Source organism: Peromyscus eremicus, chromosome 19 (genome assembly GCF_949786415.1).
Source record: "Peromyscus eremicus chromosome 19, PerEre_H2_v1, whole genome shotgun sequence".
Taxonomy (NCBI): domain Eukaryota; kingdom Metazoa; phylum Chordata; class Mammalia; order Rodentia; family Cricetidae; genus Peromyscus; species Peromyscus eremicus.
Genome location: NC_081435.1, coordinates 50,208,499 through 50,231,449, shown reverse-complemented (window position 1 = coordinate 50,231,449; position 22,951 = coordinate 50,208,499). Strand labels below are relative to the sequence as shown.

General features: G+C 41.9%; 1 protein-coding gene across 1 annotated transcript in view; it reads right to left on the bottom strand.

Annotated features, from left to right (window-relative positions):
* Positions 1-5,852: 5,852 nt before the first annotated feature.
* Positions 5,853-22,951, bottom strand: part of Htr4 (5-hydroxytryptamine receptor 4) — a 56,768-nt gene continuing 39,669 nt past the window's right edge. Inside the window, exon 6 of the mRNA XM_059246123.1 lies at positions 5,853-5,943. Coding sequence (XP_059102106.1) covers positions 5,853-5,943 — 91 coding nt within the window. The remainder of the gene's footprint in view (positions 5,944-22,951) is intronic.

Sequence of the window (22,951 nt, the reverse complement as noted above, 5' to 3'; positions counted from 1 at the left end):
GATGGTGCTGTGCAGATACCACAGTGAATGCTTCTGAATTCTTCTAACCATGCGGATTGGATTTAGTTCAGTTACTGAGTAGCTTCAGTGTACAAGAACCTGCTCTGGGCTCTAGAAACACATCTATTAGGGGATCCCAGAAATGGAATCATTAATAAGCACACAGAAAAGCATATAAAATGTCACAGGAGAATACATAAAGTGTTGGAGATCGGATGGAAAAGGTAAAAAAAAATGCTGTCTTGAATGCTGGAAAATATTTGAAGTAGAAGGTGGGATTTGAGACGTAGCACGTGAGAGATGGCCATGGGAAAATGCCCGAGGGAAAGGGTGGCTAGAGCTTGATTGCAGAACTTGAAGGAAGAAGTGTGTAACCCAGAGCATCCTGTTTGCTTTGCCAGGATAAAAAGGAGTGACTATAAGTGAAATCATAAATGCTAGGGTCAGGAAAACAGTAGGAGACCTAGGCCTGTGTGCAGTGAGGGGTCCTTGAACGGTTCTGATGGGGTGGTGGCAGCACAGCATTGAATGTAGGGTCTAATGTCCCAGTCTAAATAAAAGGTAACACCAAATTGTGGAAGGACAGTGTCACTCAGGATGTATGCAAGGAGGTGCTGTGAAAAATATGTACTGATTACACATTTGATGGATTTCTCTTGTTTCTGAAAACATAAATTGTCTTAGTAGGAAACCTCTTTCTGGTTGGTTATGAACTTTTTTCTCTTGAGTAGGATCCTACTTGGAAGCCACTAACTTAAAGTCAATGAAGAGCCACAGTGTAAGTGTCTGAATTAGCGTCAGGTTTTTACATATTTCTCTGAGAGCACCTTCTGGAACAGTCCCATTCTCCTTGAACTCTAGCTGCCCATGTCATGCTCACTCCAGCCCCAGGGAATTGGTATCTGCTGTTCCATTTGTCCAACACACTATGTCCACCCATCCCTGGTCTCTGATCATAGAACTCTCTGCTCCTCTAAACCTTCCCCAAGGAGCCAGGCAATAGTGGCACATCATCCCTTGCAGGCTATGCCTTTTATTTATGCTCTCTCCAGCACACACCAATATCTAAGCCTGTCTAATTCACATACACGTGTCTTCACGCTTGTTTTCTACTTGACAGAGCAGAGAGCTTGTCAACACTCTTTGGCAGGCCTCTGGAGACAGACCCCGATACACAGTGTGCCTAAAAACTATTTTGTTGACCCCTGTAGTGCTATTGGACAGAAACAGCCGATCGGTTCCTCCTGCAGGATATTTCTAGGGCCTAGAACTTCACCTGAATGTAGCAGATACTCCATATGTGGTACTGGCTTAGGTTTTTATTCCAGGAAGTTCCTGGTGGTAGAGTATGTAGGGAGAGGATTTGTGAAGTTTTATGCGCATCTCCTTCAAGGGTTGACAGCTGGAAAATTAGCTTGTATCAGTTCTACAGATGCTGTTTTAGAAAACACCCAAGAATGACTGGAAAAAGGGTACCACCCCAGACCGCCAGGCCCCGCTGTTTAGGCTTTAGCTTCCAAAAAGTGTCCTTCTAGTGTGTGGGTTGAAATGAACAGATATGGGAAATTCAGAATTACCAAATTCCCTGAATCTTTTATGCAATGGGACTCTGAAAACTTTTGTATGAAAGGATTCTGACTTGAAAACCTGATTATTGTCCCATTCTCAACATTCTAAGTCAGAAGGTGAAAGTCCCAAGAGTTGAAACTTGTCACTTTTCAGTCTGCCCTCGTTTGTGGGAGTCTTTCCATTGTCGCACACTCCGAAAAGATGGGACTGAGATTTTTTTAAACATATAATCTGTCCTGAAGGGATTTGGACAGGCCCCAAGGTGATTTCTTATATTTAAAAAAAATGCTCTAAGCAAGGAGGCACATGCTTAATAATTTCAATCCAGGACGTGAGCATATATCATGGTCACACTGCTGTGAAAGACTCCTTATAGTTTATATCTTTAGTGTGTCTGAGCTGTATCCCCACACTATGGCCACAGGATGACCAACCATGTCAGAGAGATCTACCCCAGTGCTTGAGGGCTTAATAAAGATGACAGGCAGGCAGGCAGGTAGATTCACATTACTTAAGAGCCCCGGGCTTTGGGATTTATTTTAAGAAGAATTAATATTGAAGACAGTAAATTTCCAGATCCATTTGACTGTAGCTTCTAGGGAAAGCCCTGGCTCTGAGGGTTAAACAGATACTCCACAGTTACTGACACACACGGGTTGACTTTGGCATTTTATTGCATAATCAAAACTCACTTATTTCTTTTGGGACTTAAGATTTACTTTAATGTATAGTTTATTTAAACATGTACAGATGAAATCATATAAACATGTGTAATACGTCAATATTTTATCAATAAATATAATTAATCAATTAAAAAAAACCTGGGCAGGTCCCTGCCTTTTCCAAGAACATATTCTTGGAAACTGCATCAAAAAGAATCTAGCATAAAACCAAGGATGCTTCTCATGGAAACAAGGTTATAATCATGGCTCTTAATACCTTAAAAATATTAGCTTCAAATAAACCACAGATATAACCATCAAGCTCATGAAACCTAAGATAACACCACCGTCAGAACACCACCTAAGATAACCCTCTAAAATTATAAGATTTAAGCTTCATGTTCTCTACAACAGGCACACATGTATGTACTGTATTCATTACACTAGGGTCCTCAGTGCAGTTATAAACTATATAAGCGGCCCCATTTGTAACAATACTTGGAAAAAAATGTAAACAAAATTAAGATATCAAATAAAATGGAAGTGTGCTGTAATCAACAGCTGCTTACATAAACTATCATTATTTCAGGAAATGTAAAAGCTTATCCTGGTTGAGTGACTTAGTGACCCTTTATGTAACATTCTTGTCAGCTGGTCATTCATAAATTGGACCACATTTAATTTTTAAAAAATATATAAATTATATATACATGTATGTATGTATATATAATTTATAAGGTGGGAATTAATTTTATGGACAGGGAACTTTTTTCTCCAGATATTTTTATATGAAAAACAGGTATATGAACTTAGCTCATGAGACTATGATGTTACATATAGAATTAGAGTCATTCTTATCAAAATTTGCCCATAGTCTTTTTCTCTATTCTCATCTTTGAGAACAAAGAAGTCCCTTTAAATAGAGTGTGCTGAGCAACCTGGAGTGACTGAATGAGGAGGGGTAGATTAGGGTGTGTTGGTACCCAAAGGCTGCTCTTGGGTTTTGTTTCCAACACTGAAAGCTCATTCTAAACTGATCTCATTTTTTAGTGAAAAAAGGCTTAGCTCCCGAGAGCTCAAGTACATCTACAGTAATTCAAAATACCCATAATAATAACAAGCAGGCTGCCATTTTATGGTTATTACAGAATGTTTCCATAAGTATCATTTGTCTCCAAATCAACTGTTACGAAGTAAGCAGAAGATATTCTGAGGCCCAAATCATCCAGCTTTCAGTTCCATCCACTCAGAATGTCAGTCATTGACTCGGTGCATGCGACACTTTCTTACCACCATGACCATGGAAGGGGTGGGTAGACGGCCATCCAAGACAAGTTGGCTGCATCTCATCCTTTGTATGAGAAACCAATCAACCTCAAAATGATGCTTGCCTCCAAATGAATGCTGAGCCTAGTGATAGCCAGGGAGCAAGGGCTTACCAATTCAAGGCAGACTGATCCAGCTACGGAGTCAGTGTGCAAGTCCAAAGCTTCCACTCTCTTCATGATTGACAAGAAGAGGCCTCCATTTGGAACTGCTCCACTGGATCAGTCTTGGCATGAACCATCTCAGCACTCAATATTTCTTAGCACGGAGCATTTTTTTTTTCCTCAGCAGCATTTTGGAGTTCTCTCTCAGGGTCTACTTCCTTTTGCTAAGGCATGATTTGTGCTCAAGAAAACTAAGTCTTCACGTAACAGAGAATTCTTTTTGGCATTTGAATGGTTTTTTTTTTTTTTTTTTTTTTTTTTTTTTGGCAATCTTCTCTCCCTCATTCCAAAGTCTCCTTCCTGCCAAGTTCAATTTCAGAACTAAAGGCAACACAGACAGGAATAGTAAATGGTACTTCATGAACAGCTCAAAAGAAGAGTGCAGTCAATAGTCCTGAGGTGGAATCAAACCATAGCCAAGATGAAAGCTAAAACATGACCCGGCTCTGGGAAGGGGCACTTCCCTCACTGAGACCTTTGCTCTGGGGTATTTGGGACAAACCACAGACTCTGCTTTGAATGAAAGACACCAGGTTAACTGTAAGGGCATAGCTGACTGAGTCAGAAGTCTAGAAGGCCCAAGTCAGAAGGGCGGTTCCTTTGAAACAAACCCAAAAGGTAGGCAGGCCATGAGTTTTCGAGGTAGCAGATGGCTGGCTATAGCAGCATCCTATTGTCCAAGAAATGGAAAGAAATCTTAAAGACCCCCCTCCTCCAAGCTTCATTTGGCAATGTAGAAAGTGAGTTTCATGGAGGGAAAGGCAATTGTTCATGGTCTCACAGCATTTCAGAAGCAGAGCCAGGGCTGGCATCTGCGTCCCCTGACTTGGAGTCAGATACTGTTTTTCTCATTCCTAAGCATGTCTGGACTCTGGACTTCTCCATCTAAAAGAAAGCAAGGGGAACAAGGCCCCACAGGGTGAACTTCCATCAGTTCGGTCCACTGTGAGCAGCGAAGCCATATTCAGAGGTTTTGACCACAGCTCATAGAAAAAATGCCAACATCTCTTAATAGACACCTGTAGTGGGTAGCCATTCCAGCTTTGATCTGGAAGTTCCAACCCCCATTGAGACTTCGGCAACTGGAGTCACGCCTACAAGGCGGGGCCAAGGGAGGCGCCTGGAGACCCGAGATCTGGATGGGCCAGCCCTCTCTCTGGTCCGGGACCCTGGACGGTGGAGGTGGGCCAAGCAGAGCTCCAGAGAACACCGCTGGACTGCGATACATCTTCCCCAGACCCCGCGACCTACCTATCCCTTAATTTGTAAGTAACGCCATTAAATAAATCTCCTTTTAACTACGTGGAGTGGCCTTAATAATTTCACCAATAGACACCCATAATGCCACCAGCCTTACCTAAGACTCTTTAGGTGTTCTATCCTAGCTGGCAGGAAAGTAATTATCTCAGATGAGACAGATCTGATCCTGGTACTGAAGAAAACTGTCTTTGACTTCCCTCTAGGGTTCATGCAGAAGCCATTTTCCACTGACAGATCTCTAGTCTGTGTCTTCAGTGGCGAATGAATGGAGCCTGTCCTAAACAGAACATTGATACTGAACACAGGAAAAAGAAGGTAGAGCTCAGTGACTGACATAGGGTTGGTCAAGAGGATACATGCCAACACCTAGACACAAGAAAGAGAGTGTACAAGTGCCCAGCACAAAAGAGGGCAAAGAAAGGATAGTGGAGAGTTTGAACACAGCTATGGTAGATGTGACCAAGCAAGAAATGTGACCAAGACAGACATATGTTTTGACAGGATCTGTGAGAAGACACTTCAAAGGAGGCATTTTTGGAAACTGAAAACAGAACACAGTGAATGCTTGTGAGACAGACTGGGAACACCAAGGGGACTAGGCCACAGACTTCAGAGACCATTGAGCAGGAGTGGAGACTCCAGGAAAGGGAAATGTTGAGAAATGAAAAAACGAACAAGGAGGCCCTTCTCTCTCTGACTCCCTCAAACGCCACCTGCTGGAATCCCGGTGGAAAAGTCCAAGGCGTGTTGCTGTATGTTGTTGGAAAGCCTCGGAGAAGAGTGCCAGGAGCAGCCCCATACACATAAGCAGCAGCTTAGGACTGGCCTCTTTTCGAGCCACAGCTGTCTTCTAGGTCTTTGTCCCAAGGGCCTAAGTATCACTGGGCTGAGCAGCCACCAAAGGAGAAGTTGCTGTGAGGGGGCACCGACTCTCCCACGGGCCACCACATTCCACTGCATCCCTGGAGGAGGAGAAGATTAGAAAGGCTGAAGCTCTGGAATGGAGTCAAGGAACTGTGAAGAAGCACACCCAGCGCAGGCACCCTGTACGAGCCATGCGGATGGGTTGTGGTGACTGAGCCTTTAAGCTAAGAGGCCCCAACAGTAAACTAGCCAATCATTCCTGAACAGCTTTAACTCTTGAGAAGTAGTTCATTAATGTTTAGCCCAGATTTTATCCTCCCCAAATTTCTTCCCAGCAGGTCTACTGTACATACCAGGCCCGCCCAAAATCCCTATGCTTCCTTGATGATATCCTAGGTTTTCTCACCCGCAGGTCAATTGATTATTGTATGTTACATCTTCCAGATCGTATTACATAATGAGCATTGTCCTATGAACAAAATACATATTGTGATGATCTCTCCTCTCTTAAAGGAAAGTCCAGCTCTTCATACACAGCAAATATAACACATGGTGTTTTTTAATTATGTGGAGACTCTCACAATAATCTCATTCCTAGCAATGCAAATGTGCTATTGACTAATAATGAGTTTGTTATCAACATATATACTCATATGTTTTTTGTTCTTATCCCTTTACTTTCTTTCTCTTCTCTTATTGCTCTAGCTAGTGCTTCAAGTGCTGTGTTGAACAGGAGTGGGGGCAATGGAAGCCTTCTTTTGTTACTGACTTTAATGGGATACCTTTGAGGGTTTTTGCCCATTAGGATCATGTTGGCTATGTGTTTGTCATATACAGATTTTCTTACATTGAGGTATATTTCCTCTAATCCAACCCTTTCTGGCACTTAATCATGAAGGCATGTTAGACTTTTGTCCAAGTCCTTTTCTGCATGGATTGAGATGATTAAGTGATTTTTGTCTTTAAGTACGTGTATATAGGATTACTTTTTTTTGATTTATGTATGTTGAACCATAGCTGCATCTCCAGGATGAATCCAACTTGGTTGTGGTGGATAATCTTTTTGATATATGCCTGTATTTGGTTTGCAGATATTTTTATTGAGAGTTTTTCCATCCATGTTAATCAGGAATATTGGCTTATAGATTTTGGTTTATAGCGATAACAGAAAATGTTTGGAAGTATTTTCTTTGTTTCTGGTTTTTCAATTTGAGAAATATTAGTTGTAATTCTTTACTGAAAGTCTGGCAGAATTCTGCTGTGAATCCATCAAGATCTGGGCTTTTTTTTTCTTCTTCGGTTTTTTTGAGACAGGGTTTCTCTGTGTAGATTTGCGCCTTTCCTGGAACTCACTTGGTAGTCCAGGCTGGCCTCGAACACACAGAGATCCGCCTGGCTCTGCCTCCCGAGTGCTGGGATTAAAGGCGTGCGCCACCACCGCCCGGCAGGATCTGGGCTTTTAAAAGTAAGATCTTGCATTACTGGTTTTTAATCTCCTTATTTGTTAGGATTCTGTTTAAGTTGTTGCTATCTTCTTGGTCTAACTTCTGTGGTGGGTAAAGATAGACATTTATCCATTTCTTTTAAGTTTTCTAACTTAGTGGAGTACAGATTTTTTTTTTTTGTTTGTTTTGTTTGTGTTTTTCGAGACAGGGTTTCTCTGTGTAGCTTTGCGCCTTTCCTGGGACTCACTTGGTAGCCCAGGCTGGCCTCGAACTCACAGAAATCGCCTGGCTCTGCCTCCCGAGTGCTGGGATTAAAGGCGTGCGCCACCACCGCCCGGCCCAGATTTTTAAAGCATTACGTGATAATGTCCTAAATTTCTTGGGCATCTATTGTAATGTTTATCTCTAATTCTGTTAATTTGGGTCATCTCTTCTTTCTTTTGGTTAATTATCAATTTTGTTTATCTTTTCAGAGAACCAGGTCCTAGATTAGTTCATTCCTTGTATTGGTCTGTTTGTTTATATTATATTAATTTCTGTCCTGTTTTTAGATTTTTTTCTTCCCATTTACAGGATTTGGGTTTGGTTTATTCTTATTTTTCCAAATTCTTGAATTGTATCAGTTCTCTTTCTGACTTTATAATGAGGGCATTTGGAGTTATATATTGCCCTTTTAGGGCTGCCTTTCCTGTGTCCCAGATGTTTTGCTGTGTTTTGATTTCAGTTTCATTTATTTCCAGGAATTTTTAAGTATCCATCTAAATTTTTTCTTTGTCCCATTCATCATTCAGTGGTGTGTTGTTTAATCTCCACAAGTTCATGCAATTTCTAGAGATTCTTTTTCTTTGAATTTCAAGCTTTATTGCATTGTGGTCATATAGGTTACATAGTGTTACTTCAATTTTTCTATTGTTGAGATTTGTTTTGTGTCCCAATTAATTCTTATGTTTCTCTGTTAATTTTTGTCCAGATGATCTGAAGAAAGTGTGGTATTGAAATCACCCACCATTGCTGTGTTGGGGGTAATTTACTTTGACAGTAGAATGCTTTTTATGAAATTGAGTGTGTTGGAGTTTGCTGTATATGTGTGTAAGGTTTTAACGTCTTGTAGGTTAGTATCATTTGTCTCCTCTGATTAATTTTATATTATTACATTATAATACATTATTATGTATTTGAGTCAAAACGTAGAACATTTGTCTCTGTTAAACTTTATCTTATGGGCTTCGTAACAATTTTGCCACTTGAGTTCATGCTTTACAAATTTCAACATTTCAAATAATTTTTGATACCTACCTACTAAGCCATATTTCAAATGTTCTCTAAGAACATAGATAACCTGTAGATAACCTGTGTTCACTACCTAGAAATTTCAGTTTAGTGTTATCTGCCTTTTTGGTTTTCAGTCAAGGAAAAAAAAAAAAAACGCTCAGCAGGGCAGAACAAAGTATAACAGTATACCATGCTATAAAAACAAAAGCCTCAACGTGCTTAAGCATGGGCTTATCCTATAAGGCTTTGCCTAGGGATCTGTTAAATGTCTCACCAATCATTCTGTCCTGTTAGATGATGATTTTATCTTGCATGGGTTACTTTCAGTCATTTGTATAATGAATGTCATAGAATTCTAGTAAAGACTATTTTAAGCCACAAGTTTGTAATTTCTAAGGTCTGGCTTTAGTTTTTCTTGAAGAATCAATGTTGCTTCCTGATGTCTAAGCTTCCATGCTTCATCCATGCTGCAGAAGAGCCATTTGGAGCCAGGCTTTAGGCCCAGGAGATCTTGTATATTTTGCACACAGACTTGCTTTTCAGTAATTCTAGACAGCAACTTGCCCCCTAATGTTCTTTTCCGTCAGAGTCTACTCTTATTGTAGCAGAACATGCAGAATTTTTTTCCCTAACTAGTGAGATAAAAGTATTTCTGGGATTTCTTCTTTCTCTGAACATACTTTGGATTCAGGTTCACTCTTGGTTATCCATTCTTCCTTCTGTAATTTTCGAATGCCATTACTTCTTTAGATCACTCAACACGTGCCCTTGCGTCATTACACACTACCCTGTATCTTCACTTATCTCATATACTGATGTATCTATAGAGATTTTATAAAAGGTGTGAATGGAGAAAAGAAAGAAGGAAGAACTGCGCATATGCCATGGCCTAAGACTCTAACTCCATGGAAGATGCAACCGTCTCCTCCCAGCAATAGCAAAGGCAGTAGGGGACTTTAGAATAATAAAAGGGTGGTATGATGACATCATTGGCCTGGAATAGCCTCAGCTTATGTTATTATACCAGCACAATTAACAGTTAATACTTTAGTGTGATTTGCCTGAAGGTTTTGATTCAAGATAAAAATTTATGAAAGATTATGCTACACTAGAAGAGGCTGGCCTTTGGTGCAAAAGACAACTCTGAATGTGCATGGCTTTACTGTCCCAGGAACTCCTTTGCTGCCCGCTCAAGGTCACTGTTCTACCCAGCAGGAGCAGCAGCAGAGTGTAAGAATAAGAACAAGCAGAAGACAGGGAGTTCTAACACAGTGTTGGTCTGCAGGATTAGTGTGTACCCAACTGCACAGGCCTATTCCTGTGCTTTTCCCCCCGCCCTCCATTTGTTAAGTGTGTGGGATGAGAATAATCCATACGATCCTTTGTAGTTCTGACATTCTGATTCTGTGAGTAGCAGGGATGGTGGGTGACAGACACGGGCCTTTTGATTGGGTGGCAGTTGTGTGTGGGACTGTTCTGCAAAGCTGTGGGTAATTGCTTCAAATTTGGCTTTTAATATCCTATTGTTAGTATCTGATACTTTATATTCCACATGGAGGGAAGAGGTTTCGCTGGAAACACAGGGAGGGTGATTTTTGCATTTGTGTCAAAGAATGGAAAAGTCCTCAATTTCTCAGCTGTGAAATCACACTCCGAAGCTGTTAACTGTATCTAAGCAGACAGTGTGGGGTAGGGTTCAAAATGCAGTGAGGCCATAATTGACTCTCCTTAAACACAGACTTAATCAAAAACACTGTCAGAGCTCTGCACAATCCCTGACACCAAACATCATTTCAAAAAATTACTTTTTTTCCAAAAATCTAGCAGGTAAGTTTGAAAATGTAAGTTTTTGTTTTATAAATCTTGTGAAATACTTTTAAGGCACATTTCTCCACATTTAATCTTCAGCATGAATTTATAAGGAAGGAATGTACATAATACTATTTTCATTTAATAGGAAGAGGGAAATGAAATACAAGGTAGATATTGATTGATTGATGGCATGGTGGTTTGAATGAGACATTCCCTATACTCATGTGTTGGAATATTTGCTCTCCAGTTGGGGGCTGTTTGTGGAGGACTAGGGGGTGTACACTTGCTGGAGGAAGAATGTCACTGGGGACAAGCTTTGAGATTTTATAAGACACATGCCGTTTCAAGTCACCTCTCTCTGCTTCCTTTTTGTGGACCAGGAAGTGAGCTCTCTCAGCTGCTGCTCCAGTGCCATGCCTGCCTGCCTGTTACCATGCCCCCTGCTATAGTGGTGAGGGAGCCTTATCCCACTGGAGGTGAAAGTCCTCCTCCCCACAAAAAACCCTTTTCTTGTATAAGGTACCTTGGGTGTGGTGTTTTTACCACCACAATAGAAAAGTAGCTACCACAGAAATGGGTACAAGGGAGAGGGCTGCTGCTACGACAGATATGACTGTGAGGATTTGGGGGATTATGGAACTTCGGACTAGAAAAGTAGTTGAATGCCATAAGCAGGGTTTAATGGGCCATCCGAATAGGAACCTGGAAGACAGTGCTAAGAGCTATCTGGACTGTGGAGGTCTAGATCGAGAGGTTTCAGAGGAAAGTAAGGGTTTTAACAGCGACTGGGGTGGAGGTCATTACTAGGATATTTTGGCTTCTTTTTTGCCCTTGTCCTAAGAATTGGCCTGAGCCCAAAGTGAAAAGTAATGGACTAATTTATGTTGTGAAGGATATTTCAAGACAGCCCAGTACTGACTCAGTTGCAGTTATTAGTAATCACTCTTTTTTTTTTTTTGGTTTTTTGAGACAGGGTTTCTCTGTGTAGCTTTGGAGCCTGTCCTGGAACTCGCTCTGTAGCCCAGGCTGGCCTCAAACTCAGAGATCCTCCTGCCTCTGCCTCCTAAGTGCTGGGATTAAAGGCGTGCACCACCACCACCTGGCTAGTAATCACTCTTCCGTAGATCTGCAATGAACAGAACAAGTTGGAGAAAAGGAATACAAAACACACAGTTGGAAGAGAAAAAGAACACTGGGAAATTTAATGTTGGCATCAAGGCTTGTGCTGAAAGAGATAAGGAAACTAAGGGGAGATCCGAATTACAATGTAATAAAGGGAGGTGTGCTCTCAGGGAAAGACCCCACCCAGGTAAACTCCAACTTGTGAAAGAAAGGGGGTGAAGGAATTTTCTGCTTCTGGCCAGGGTTCATCCCAAGCAGGTAGCCAAAACTGCCAGATATCCACATGGGTCTGGCTTTAGAGTCACGAAGGATACTCAGATAAAGGAGCTGTGGGATTTCCCTCTGTGGTTAAGGAAAGCCATTGACGCCAGTCAGTGTGACTCAGGGCAGTCCCTACCTGACCACCCTGATGGGCAAAGAGGCCCTAAAAGGCATTTCACGAAGTTGTGAAAACAAAGCCTGCATTGCACTGGAGACTCCAATACATTAGAGGTTCTAGAGCCATGGGACATCTAGCAAGGAGAGCCGCGAACCGGGAGTGGACATAGCCCTGGAGAGCGATGTGTTTTGCAGACAGCCAAGCTGTGGAGATAGAGCCATTGCGGCCCTTCGATGCTTGTCTTGATGGTTTTCGGGTTTGGCTCAGCATTTCGTCACTACGCCCCCTTCGCTCCTTTTGGAATGGGAAGGTGTATTCTATGCCATTGTATGTCAGAAGTATGTAATTCGCTTTTTGATTTTATGGGGGGGGGGGTTTACAATGAAAAGATTGCCAGAAGTCTCCTTTGGACTTTAAAATGGTGTTGAGACTGTGGAAGCCTATGGGGACTTTTGAAGTTGGACTAAATGCATTTTGCCTTATGATGTGATCATGACCGTATGGTGACCAGGGAGTGGAATGTGGTGGTTTGAATGAAATGGCCACCAGAAGCTCATATGTTTGAACAGTTGTTCTCCAGTTGGTGGCTGTTTGGGGAGGACTAGAAGGTGTGTTCTTGCTTGAGGAAGTATGTCACTGGGGATGGGCTTTGATGTTTCAAAAGACAGCATTTTTAGTTAGCTCTCTCTGCTTTTTGGGGGGAATCAAGAAGTGAATTTTCAGCTGCTGGTCCAGCATCATGCCTGCCTGTCTGCTCCCTGTTATGGCGGTGATGGAGTCTTATCTATCTCTCTGGATCCATCAACCTTTCCTTCTGTAAGTCGTCTCGGCCACGGCATTTTATTACAGCAACAGAAAAGGAACTAATAGAAGGAGTTTGCAGTGGATCCCAAGCCACAAACTGAGATTTCTCCCCAATTCTGCCTTTTAGTCTCCTCCCCAAAATAGAGTCCTCTCCATTTGGAAACATTGAGGTCATTTTGTGGTGGGTGGAAAGAGTTTTGTGATGCAGTTTGATATCAACAGGTAATAAACAGACTCATAGTACTCATGCCTTATAAAAGAGGAGGAGGAGGAGGATAAAGGAGAAATGTAATGCTAGTTAAGCCATCTCTCCCAAAGGTCTCCAGACTTTCTTATGATGGTTATATCATGTACCTGCAACATCAGAGTCCAAGCTTCCCACAAGCTACCCCCCATCCCCACAGTAGAGGGCAGGATTTAGGTGAGAAGAGAAGAAACTTGCACTTAAAAATTGCTTGCAACTGATTTTTTTTTTTTTTTTTACTTTTTTCAAGACAGGGTTTCTTCGTGTAGTTTTAGTGCCTGTCCTGGATCTCGCTCTGTAGACCAGGCTTACATACACAGGAGCACGAGGGTCTTTGAACAAGTGAGCACTAAACTTTTCCGTTAATACCCGAGAGACAGCTTAGAAACAGTCTTGTGGGTCGTAGAGAGAAATTACAAGCGAGTCACAGTGATCATACCTGAATGTATGAGGCACTCACAGATGCTCTAAGACTAATCATAATGGAAGCAATGAAATGAGATACAAAATATCCCTGTAAGAAAAGCTGAAAGGGGACATTTACTGTTTTGATGACAAAGACAACAAAAAGGCTTGGTGACCAAGTCACACAAAGAAGAAAGCAAAAAAAAAAAGAAAGAAAGAAAGTAAATATACAAAAAGCACCAATGATGAAAATCCCACTTAATCTCTCCAATTGTCCCCTCTATGGAAGACACTCCCCCACTACCACCAAGGATCCCTTTCCATTTTCCTGGCTTCTGTGTGTACTTCAGTTATATAATCAAATCTAAAGGTTCAGAGCTTGGATCCATAAATAAGAAAGAACATGGGGCATTTGAATTTCTGGGTCTGTGAACCTCACTCGGTATAATACTTTCCAGTTCCGCCCATTTATCTTCCAATTTCATGATTTAATTTCTCTTTATGGCTGAAGAGAGTTCCATTGTGCGTATGTGCCACATTTAGGTGGCCTCCATTTCCTAGCTATTGTGAGTAGAGAGGCCATGAACATGGCGGAGCAAGCATCTCCACAGAATGATATTGATTCCTCTGGGTAGACAGCAAGGGGTGACCTGACTGGGTGGTATGGAAGATCCACTTTTAGCTCCTTGAGAATTCTCCCCATTATTTCCAGGGTGGCTGTACCAGTTTGTAAACCCACAGGACAGTAAATGAGGGGTTTCTCCTTTCCCTGCATTCTCATCAGCATTTGTTGCCAGTTAATTATTGTTTTGATCTTGCTAAAGGGGGGGAACAATGGGGGACTCCAACTGGGGAGTCGAGGGTAAGGACAGTATTAGGGGAGTGGGAATAAACAGAAATAAATAACATTAAGTATGCTTGAAAAAGGTATAGGGGAACATTCATTTATAAGCTTACATATATATTGTGGTATGTGTATATCTGTGTGTGTGTGTGTGTGTGTGTGTGTGTGTGTGTGTGTGTGTGTGTGTATGAGTGCATGTGTGTGTGTGTGTGTGTGTGTGTGTGTGTGTATGTGTCTGTGTGTGTGTGTGCTCTAATGAATGGGATGATAATGCTCCTCTCAAGAACCACACACCATCTACAAAAACATGCCTAGTGCTAGGCATGGGAACACAGTGTCTTGTTGGGACAGAGCAATGCACCTTCAGGGCAGATGCTTTCAGATCTCAGGCCAGAGCTGTCTCTATGGCAGCGGCAGTAGATGTTGGGTTGCTTTCCGAAAAGGACCCTGGATATCTATTTGTACAGCTTTGAACACCTACCCCCGTGGTCTCTGAACACAATATATTCCAAGGGGCTCTGTAGTACTCTACCAACCCCAGTCATATCAGTGCTCTGACTTGACAAAGCACAAGACCATGTCAGACATGGTTGGCTTTGACCCCAGTGTGTGTGTTTCCCCTTTCTCAATGTGCACATGTGGCTGAAAGAGTAAAGTTGTCTTGCAAGTTTTTTTTTTTTTTTTATCATTGTCTACTGATAAGTATTGGATCCTCTGTTATTGGGTATCCTCTGTGGATGCAATAAGCCAAATCCATCCAAATTACCAAGTCCAGGTTTAATAAACAGAGCAAAGCAACTCCCGGGTGACTCCCAGAAAGGTAGGGGAGAAATCACACGGCAGGTCTGGGGACCAGGTCTCAAATACACTGTAGGCCCCAGGGGAGGAGCTGATCCTTGGCAGGCTTCCTTGGGGTTGGATCTGGAGAGGCCAGCTCCAGGGGAGATCCCCAACATCTACCATGATTTATAAGTAGCAAAAGAATTAGAAATCTCATTCTTCGTGTAGGTCAAGATATGCCTGGGCTTGTTTGCTTGCTTGTTTGTTTTGCTGAACCATTTCATATAGAAGAAAATCTCGACGTATCTAGAAGAACATGTCTTTAAAGAAATTCGTAGTAAAGAGAGCCCTTATTTGTTGTCCTTATTATTGCATTAGATAAATCATAGATGCCTCACATAATTATCAAAAAGTTATATCATTTTGGTCTTCAATTTTTTTAAACAAATGAATGAGGTCTGCTAACTATGCCCAAGCAGAACTGGAGAGCTTCATCAAGGCAGCATCACTGAGTGGGCACTGTCACCCAAGAGACTCCCTACACCTGTAGACATTGCTCATGAGAAGCAGCACAGGTGGGTGAAGGTGTAAAAGGTGCACAAAGAACACATAAGATCCTGGGATAAGCTGCGTTTCCACGAGAAGAGAGAAGCAGAAGGAAGAGAGACCATAGGAAGAAGCAATTAATTACTGCTCAGAGATCAGGGGCTGGGAAAAGTGTAGAGAGCTCATAATGGAGCTGTGCCTGGAAGGATAGTGAGACAACACTCAAGGTAGCCCAAGTGGTTCAGCGGCCGGAGCACTCGCTGTTTATCTAGAGAAAGCCCACCAATCCTGCACACTTACCACACAAAGAGGAACATCGCTGCAGAGGGAGAGATGAGCAAGAAAACGAGATTGGGTCAGGCCCAGGGCTGATACGACTTTTCACCCTCAGCTCAGTGCAAGTCCCATTACACAGCGTAAGCTTGTTCTATCATAACCCAGTCCAGCTGGCGTTCGCAGTTTAAATCCCACGTGTCTGGGTGACCTTTCCATCCTCCTAGATGATAATATGTGAAACCGAGTCTCTTTCCAGACTGTATTATACACTGGTCCGAAAGGAAAAAAAAGCAGAAAGCATGTATAGATGACTGTGTGTCAAGGGAAAATCTAAAATCACCTAAACCTGAGATGAGCTTTGAGTTCAAGCATTTTAGAAAGTTGTGGAAACACTGGACTGAATACAGAGGCTGCCCAGGATGGTCTGAATAATTTGTATGTTGTTCTGTGTGTGGCATCCAGAGGCAGGACTTGGACCATCAAAAAGAAGTGAGAAATTACGAACATCATATACAGTCCTTTCTGGAAGATATCTTGTCTGCGTGAATTTGTGCTGAATGTTTACCTACTAGGACATTGTCTTAACTCGACGACAAATATAATAGCAAGGTAATGAATGAATGGAGAGACCAATGAGAGAAAACCTGGCCAGGAGTTCTGAAACCTGAGTTCTGATCTTTATTCCTTTATCAACTTCTAATGTTCTCTGAGCCCCCTATTTTCTTATCTATAACATGTTGGGTTCAGAAGTATATCTCGGGTCATTTTATAGGACTTCTCAAGCCTCCTTATGGGTCTGGCCATTGTAGACATTGGTGTGATGGAGCAATGGCCGTGCTTATGTACATATACCTCTATACTACCACATCTTTTAATCTGCACAGTTTTGTTTTGTGTTGCCACACTTTTGAATAAGATTCGATTTGAACCAAATGGATTCTAGAACTGAAAAGCAAATTTGAAAAACACCAAGCTTGAGTTCTGGCACCAGTTTCACCTGTAAGAGTCACAGCTTATATTGTGCTAAGATACAGGCAAGTAAAACTTAACCAAATTTGCAACAGTGAGGACTGTTCAAACTGTAGGATTCCTGGCCTTCAATACTACTGAGAAGTTACTTATTGGGAGCAGAGCTAGGCAGCTACCAGAGAGCATTGTTGAAGAGATTCTGTTCCGTTTGGTGTCATAGTTTGCATGCTGATTGTCCCCCAAGGGCTTAGTTCCAAGAGTGGCAGTAGTTAATCTCTTTGAATCCATTTCTCTCTCAGTACATTGAGAAGAGTAATGGCTGCCCAGAGATGACTAAGAACTCAATGTGACAACACATGGAATGCAGTTAGCTCAATGCTTTGCATATAAACCATTAAATATTAGCTGGTAGCCAGCCGATGATGGCCATGAAGATGAAGATAGTACAGAAACGCCTCCAGGTCTGTGGATCTGACCAAGGTTTTCCTCAAAGGCAGTTTCCAGCATCTGATAGCTGTACGCTATTGAGCTCAGGAATGAATCTCTCCCTCAGAAAAATCTGAACATTCTGCTTCCTCATACTGCAAGAATGGTCACTAAGGAAAAACAGAAGAGCCCCTTGAGATTGACAGCATCATCTGCAATGCATCTCTACTCACTGACAACTTCTCCAACTTTAGCCAAGCACAACAACTGAAGTGGGCTGCACTTTTTCCTGCCTTTCATTGTATTGTAGGAAGAAAGTAGGGGTCCGAGACCATCTCACGCAATCTCCCCTACTTCCTCAGACACTCTGACAAGTGACCAGGCGATGGTCCTAGTGATTAAAACCCTCAGCTGACACCGCTAAGTGGTCATCCAGTTGACTCCTTCTGTTTCACAGAAGCCCTCTAAGCAAAGCCATCCACCCCACTCTGTGCCGAAACACATATTCATAAAACCCCAAACCACAAAGAACAAGCCAGATGCCCCCTCTCCCCATAGTAGTCCTTTAAATATATAAAAACAAATCTTGTGATCTGAATCGTTCGCTCTACACACAGTATCCTGTTCCTCCCACTGTTCTTCACACACCATGAATTATCTATAGGGAAAAATCATGGAATCTGCCCTCTTTTGAGCTCACTCTAGTTTGTCAATTCCCTGCATCAGATGAAGCTTCTACCGACTCCATGGACCAGACACCTACACCATTCTACTGTGGGCTCAACACACATTTACACAAGAATATAGTTTGTCAGTGGGTTTCATAGTGTGCTTGGAGGCAATTCCTTCCTGAACAGCTGCTCTGACTAAATTGAGAGGGCTGTGTCCTTGCCAAGTACATGCTGTAAGGGAACAAGTGCATAGAGCCCGCCTTGTAGAAAGCTTCTCTGCAAGGTGGCTGCCAACACCTAACCACGGAAATTCAGGGTTCTTCCCAGCAGAAATACCAGCCACCTTCTACAGGGCCTCTTTTTTCTTTGTTTTGAGTCTGCATGGGTTGAGAAATGTCAGAAGTACAGGTGCTGTACCTAGTGTTATTCAAGAGATCTCCAGCTGTCTCCTGGCAAAGACAGGAAGTTTCTCTGTTGTAATCCCAAATGATTAGTTTAAAGAAGAACCTTCCATTTTAGGGCAACCTAGCACATTAGGGCCATGCAGTTCTTTCTGTAGGGGGCTTCCCTGTATACTGTGAGAAGTTTAGCATCATCCCTAGCCTCTGCCCATGAACTGTGGATAGCAAATGCAGCTATAACTACATACTTACTGCCAATCCCCTGGTAAGCAGCATTATACCACTGAGATGTGATGGTTTAAATGTGCTTTAAATGTATTATCTCAGTATCTAAAAAAAAAAAGTGGATCTAGGCCTGATCTTAGGACATTATCTAATTCTACCTTCTCATTTTACTGGTGTGAAGCCAGGGTAATGGGTGAGTGGTGTTCAGCAAAGGATTGAAAGGTCTCATAATTTCTCTAGTTCACAAATGGTTTTTCACCCCATTGCATGTTAGAACTCTTAAAAAACTTTGGCTTTTTGGCCCCTAAGGGTCAGTCAGGCTAGCATCTGTGGAACTCACTCTCGGGTATTGTTTAAAAGCTCCCAGGTATCTCTAATGTGCTGTCAGGATTCAAAGCTACAACAGCATACCACACTGTGTCCATTTTTGACCTTGGAGACTTCACATTGGGAACTTCAAGATGCCCAAGATGATGATTGTCTTGGGCTTGCCCTGCACACGAGTGCCATGTACTATCCCTCTTCAGAGTAGACATCAGCCTCAGAAAGCTGCTACCCAGAATTCTGGCACGTAGAGGGCAAGTGCACTTGCAGTGCAAAAGGGGAAAACCTGACACATACAGAACACGCTCTGCCTGTTTGACATGATTAACATGCTTTATGTCAGGTCAATGCAATGCCAACAGGTGATTGGAAAGCCAAAAGGCATATTCAAAATAATAGTTCCATTGTTCAGTCCAGGGCTTGATGTACCCAGGAATCAAGTCTTATCATATGTTGCTTAAACAGTTGCTTATAAGTAGTGTGATATTTAATTAATTTCTGGCTTTTATTTTGGCAGAGGAGACTCTTCATTCCCTGTTTAAGGAGCAGTGTTTATTGATTCACTTTTTAGGAGACACTAATCAGAGAATTAGGCAAGGGTGTTTTATGAAGATGTAGATGTTGTGTATACAATCATAATAATTATGCCCCTTCCCCGATTCACTGAATGCTTTCTGTGTTAGGCTTAACCCAGGTTAGGCTTAGTTCTGTACATGTGCAGTGTTACCAAGTCATTTTGAGGAGGTTCTAATACCCCCACTTCACAAATGAAGAAACAAACCCAGAAATGTTTGGTGGCATGTTCCAGGTCATCTTGATACTGAATGGAATATGGCATATGACTAAAGCCATGGTCTACTAAACTTCAGCATCTTCATCTATCATGTTATATTGGGTGGAGTATTCTGGGCTCTCTGTCAAAGCACACCTTCCACCTAGTCAGAGGCAGCAACATTCCATGTCTCAATGAAAAGAATAGGATTTCATCTCAGTGTATTGGTCCAAAAGTGGTTATCTTAGCAATAAGCTTTGCCCCCTTCATTAACAAGTACCGGAAGCGTGGACATATTCTGCAGTGAGCACTGACTTTGATGAAGCCTCAACTTTTGACACAGTGAGTGGATGTCTTCAGAAGCTCTTTCAGTGCTTTCCTTGTATGATCTCAACAGACCCAGTATTTTCTGGGAAGTCACTTCATGTTGGGATTATGGTAGAGTCAGCTTTATGGTTTCAGGGACCAGTGAAACCCCAAAGAGACCCAGCACTGGGCTTAAAGCTCTGCCATCACAATCCTGAAATGTTTAATAACTTTCTTTTTGTACTTATTGAGAATGTGAAAGTATCAAGAAGTGATTTTATAAAGAGTTGAGCTACTTTTGAGCTGTTTTCTGTTAAGAAAAATAATCATACATGAGCTATAAAATAGTTTAAAACTAGTACCAAACAATATAAAGTGACTGCTAGCTGGGCATGATGGACTGTATGAGTAATCCCAGGATGTGGGAACCAGAAATCAGAAGGTCAAGGTGATCCTTGGCTATCTAGTAAGCTTAAGGCCAACCTGGGCTATTGCATACCATTTTCCTCAGAAATTGAAACATTCCCTGGTACAAGGAAGGCTTTAAGTCAGATGATAAATGACTCAAAAAAGTCACTGAAACTGACCAGATCAACTAGGTTCCTCCTTTCCAATAGTAAACATTAAAGACTGCTGGGAGTCACCCTTAGACAAGCCAAGCTACAAAGACGACTCTAAGACCAGGCCAGCTGGAAGAAGCAGAGAGTAGCAGAGCTGCCTAGAAGAGAATTACACCAACTGAATCACTTGGTAAGTGAACTCTCCAACCTGTTGAGTTGCCTACAGGCTATACAGTGTGCTATAGGTTCCCAACTTTTGTGAGTTTTCACATGAGCTGCGGTGGGCTTTGGTGATGCAGCTGTCTTTGAGTCAATTATATTCCTGTAAACAAGTAACCACAGTAAAACTCATTGGTTCTCCACGTTGGACTTTGGTAGGATCCATATTTTGGTTATCATGGGTTGGCTGTCTAGGGTGAGTAGACAAGTGTGGTGTCTTTCCCCAGGAAACATTTGGTCATACCACAGCTATGTGAGATTCTGTCTCCAAAAGGGGTGACCGTTTAGGATAATAATTAATTATGGTGCTATATAAAGGTAGAAAATGAATAAATGAATAAAAATTAGAGCAAAAATTAATGGAACAGAAACAAATAAAAAAATACAAAGATTCAATGAATCTAGGAGCTTCTCTTTGAGAAGATACACAAGATTGACAGACCCTTGGCTCAGTCAAGCATCCACTGGAGAAAAGGCAGCATTTTCACCAAACAGTGCCAGGAAAACTGGATGCTTGCATGGAGAAGAATGAAATTAGACCCATATCTATTGCCTTTCATATAAGCCAACTCCATATGGATCAAAGATCTCAGTGTAAAGCCAGAAACCCTGAAATTGCTAAGAGAAAGCCTAGGCAGCACCTCACATAATGCAGATGCAAGAAAAGAGTTTCTGACTTGGGCTCCACTCAGAGAGTAAGGCCAACAACTGACAAGTGAGACCCCATGAAAAGAAAATGCTTCTAGTTAGCAGAAGAAGCAAGTAAGTGAAGAGCAATCCCACAGGGTGAGAGGACATGTTTGCTTGTCTATATCTGAAAGAGGATTAGTGTCCAGAATGTTCAAAGAACATGCAAAGAATACAAAGAGCCAAAGGCACAAATCATCAAAACTAAAAATGGCTATGAACCTGAACTGTGAGTTTTCCAAAGAAGAAATAAAAATGGCTAAAGAAATTTAGAAGGGAAAAATGATGTAATTATTATAATTTCAAACACAAACAAGAATAATTTCAAAAGTGTTCAATGTCCTTAGCAATCATGGAAATGCAAACTAAAATCACTTTGAGATTTTTAATCTTACTTCGATCAGAATGACCAAGGGAAGAAAAGAACTGAGGACAAATTCTAGTGACAATGTGGAGAAGGGGACACCTCATTCATGGTTGATGGATTTGCAAACTGGTTCAGAAACTATGGAAACCAGTGTGAAGACCTTTCAGAAACCCAGAAATAGGTCTAAGATATGGTGACACCATACCAGCCCTTGCCATACGCACGAAGGACTGGACGTCCTACTCCACAGATACTTGGCGGCCATGTTCATTGTTGCTCCACTCACAGGAGTCAGGAGGTAGAAACAACCCACCTATCAATCAACTGATGAATGGAGAATGAAAATGTGGTATGGATGCGCAATGGAAATACTATTCAGCTGTAAAAAAAAAAATGGAAGCCCACAATTTTCAGGTAAATGAATGAAACTAGAAAGTATACTGAATGAGGTAACCTAGATCCAGAGAGACAAACACCACATATTCACTCTCATTTGTGGTTCCTTGTTCTAAATCTTTAGATGCAAGAATATAACCTGGAGTAACCAAACAAACCAAGAAAGTAAAAAGGGAGCATGGGTGGGGACATAGAGGAATCCTTAGAGAGGGGGTAGTTAGTAGGACACACGGGCTATAAATGGGGAAATGAGAAAATTCAGGACAGACTTTAAAGGGGAGGAAAGAGGAAGAGTAATACAAAGGAAGCCAGAGGGAGGAGGAATAAGGAATCCCCAAGATGGTTGGAAAGCCATAGGGAAACATTTTATTATGGTTGTTTGAATGAGGATGGCCCCCAAAGGCTCAAGTGTCTGAATACTTGGTCCTTACTTTCTGGAATTGTTTGGGAAGAATTAGGAGGTGTGGCCTTGTTGGAGGAGGTTTATCACTGGGCCAGGCTTTGAGAAGTGCTTACAGTTTCTCCAGCTTCTTGGGAACTGAGAACTGGGTGAGTCTTCTAGGTTAGAGTACCTGAACTCAAACTGGGGATCCATGGGATCTAAGCCTAGTGGGACAGCAGATTTTGAGGTTTCAAAGACTCTACCATTCCCAGTGTGCCCTCTGCCTGTAGTTTTGAGATGTGAGCTCTCAGTTGTTCCCATTGCCATGCATTCACCATGCCATCATGGACTCAAAGCCCTTGAAATCATAAGCGGAATTCACTGCTTTCATAATGGTGCTTTATTACAGCACTAGAAAAATAATGAATACATTGATGTTTATTTAAATATATATGTATGTATGTGTACAGTT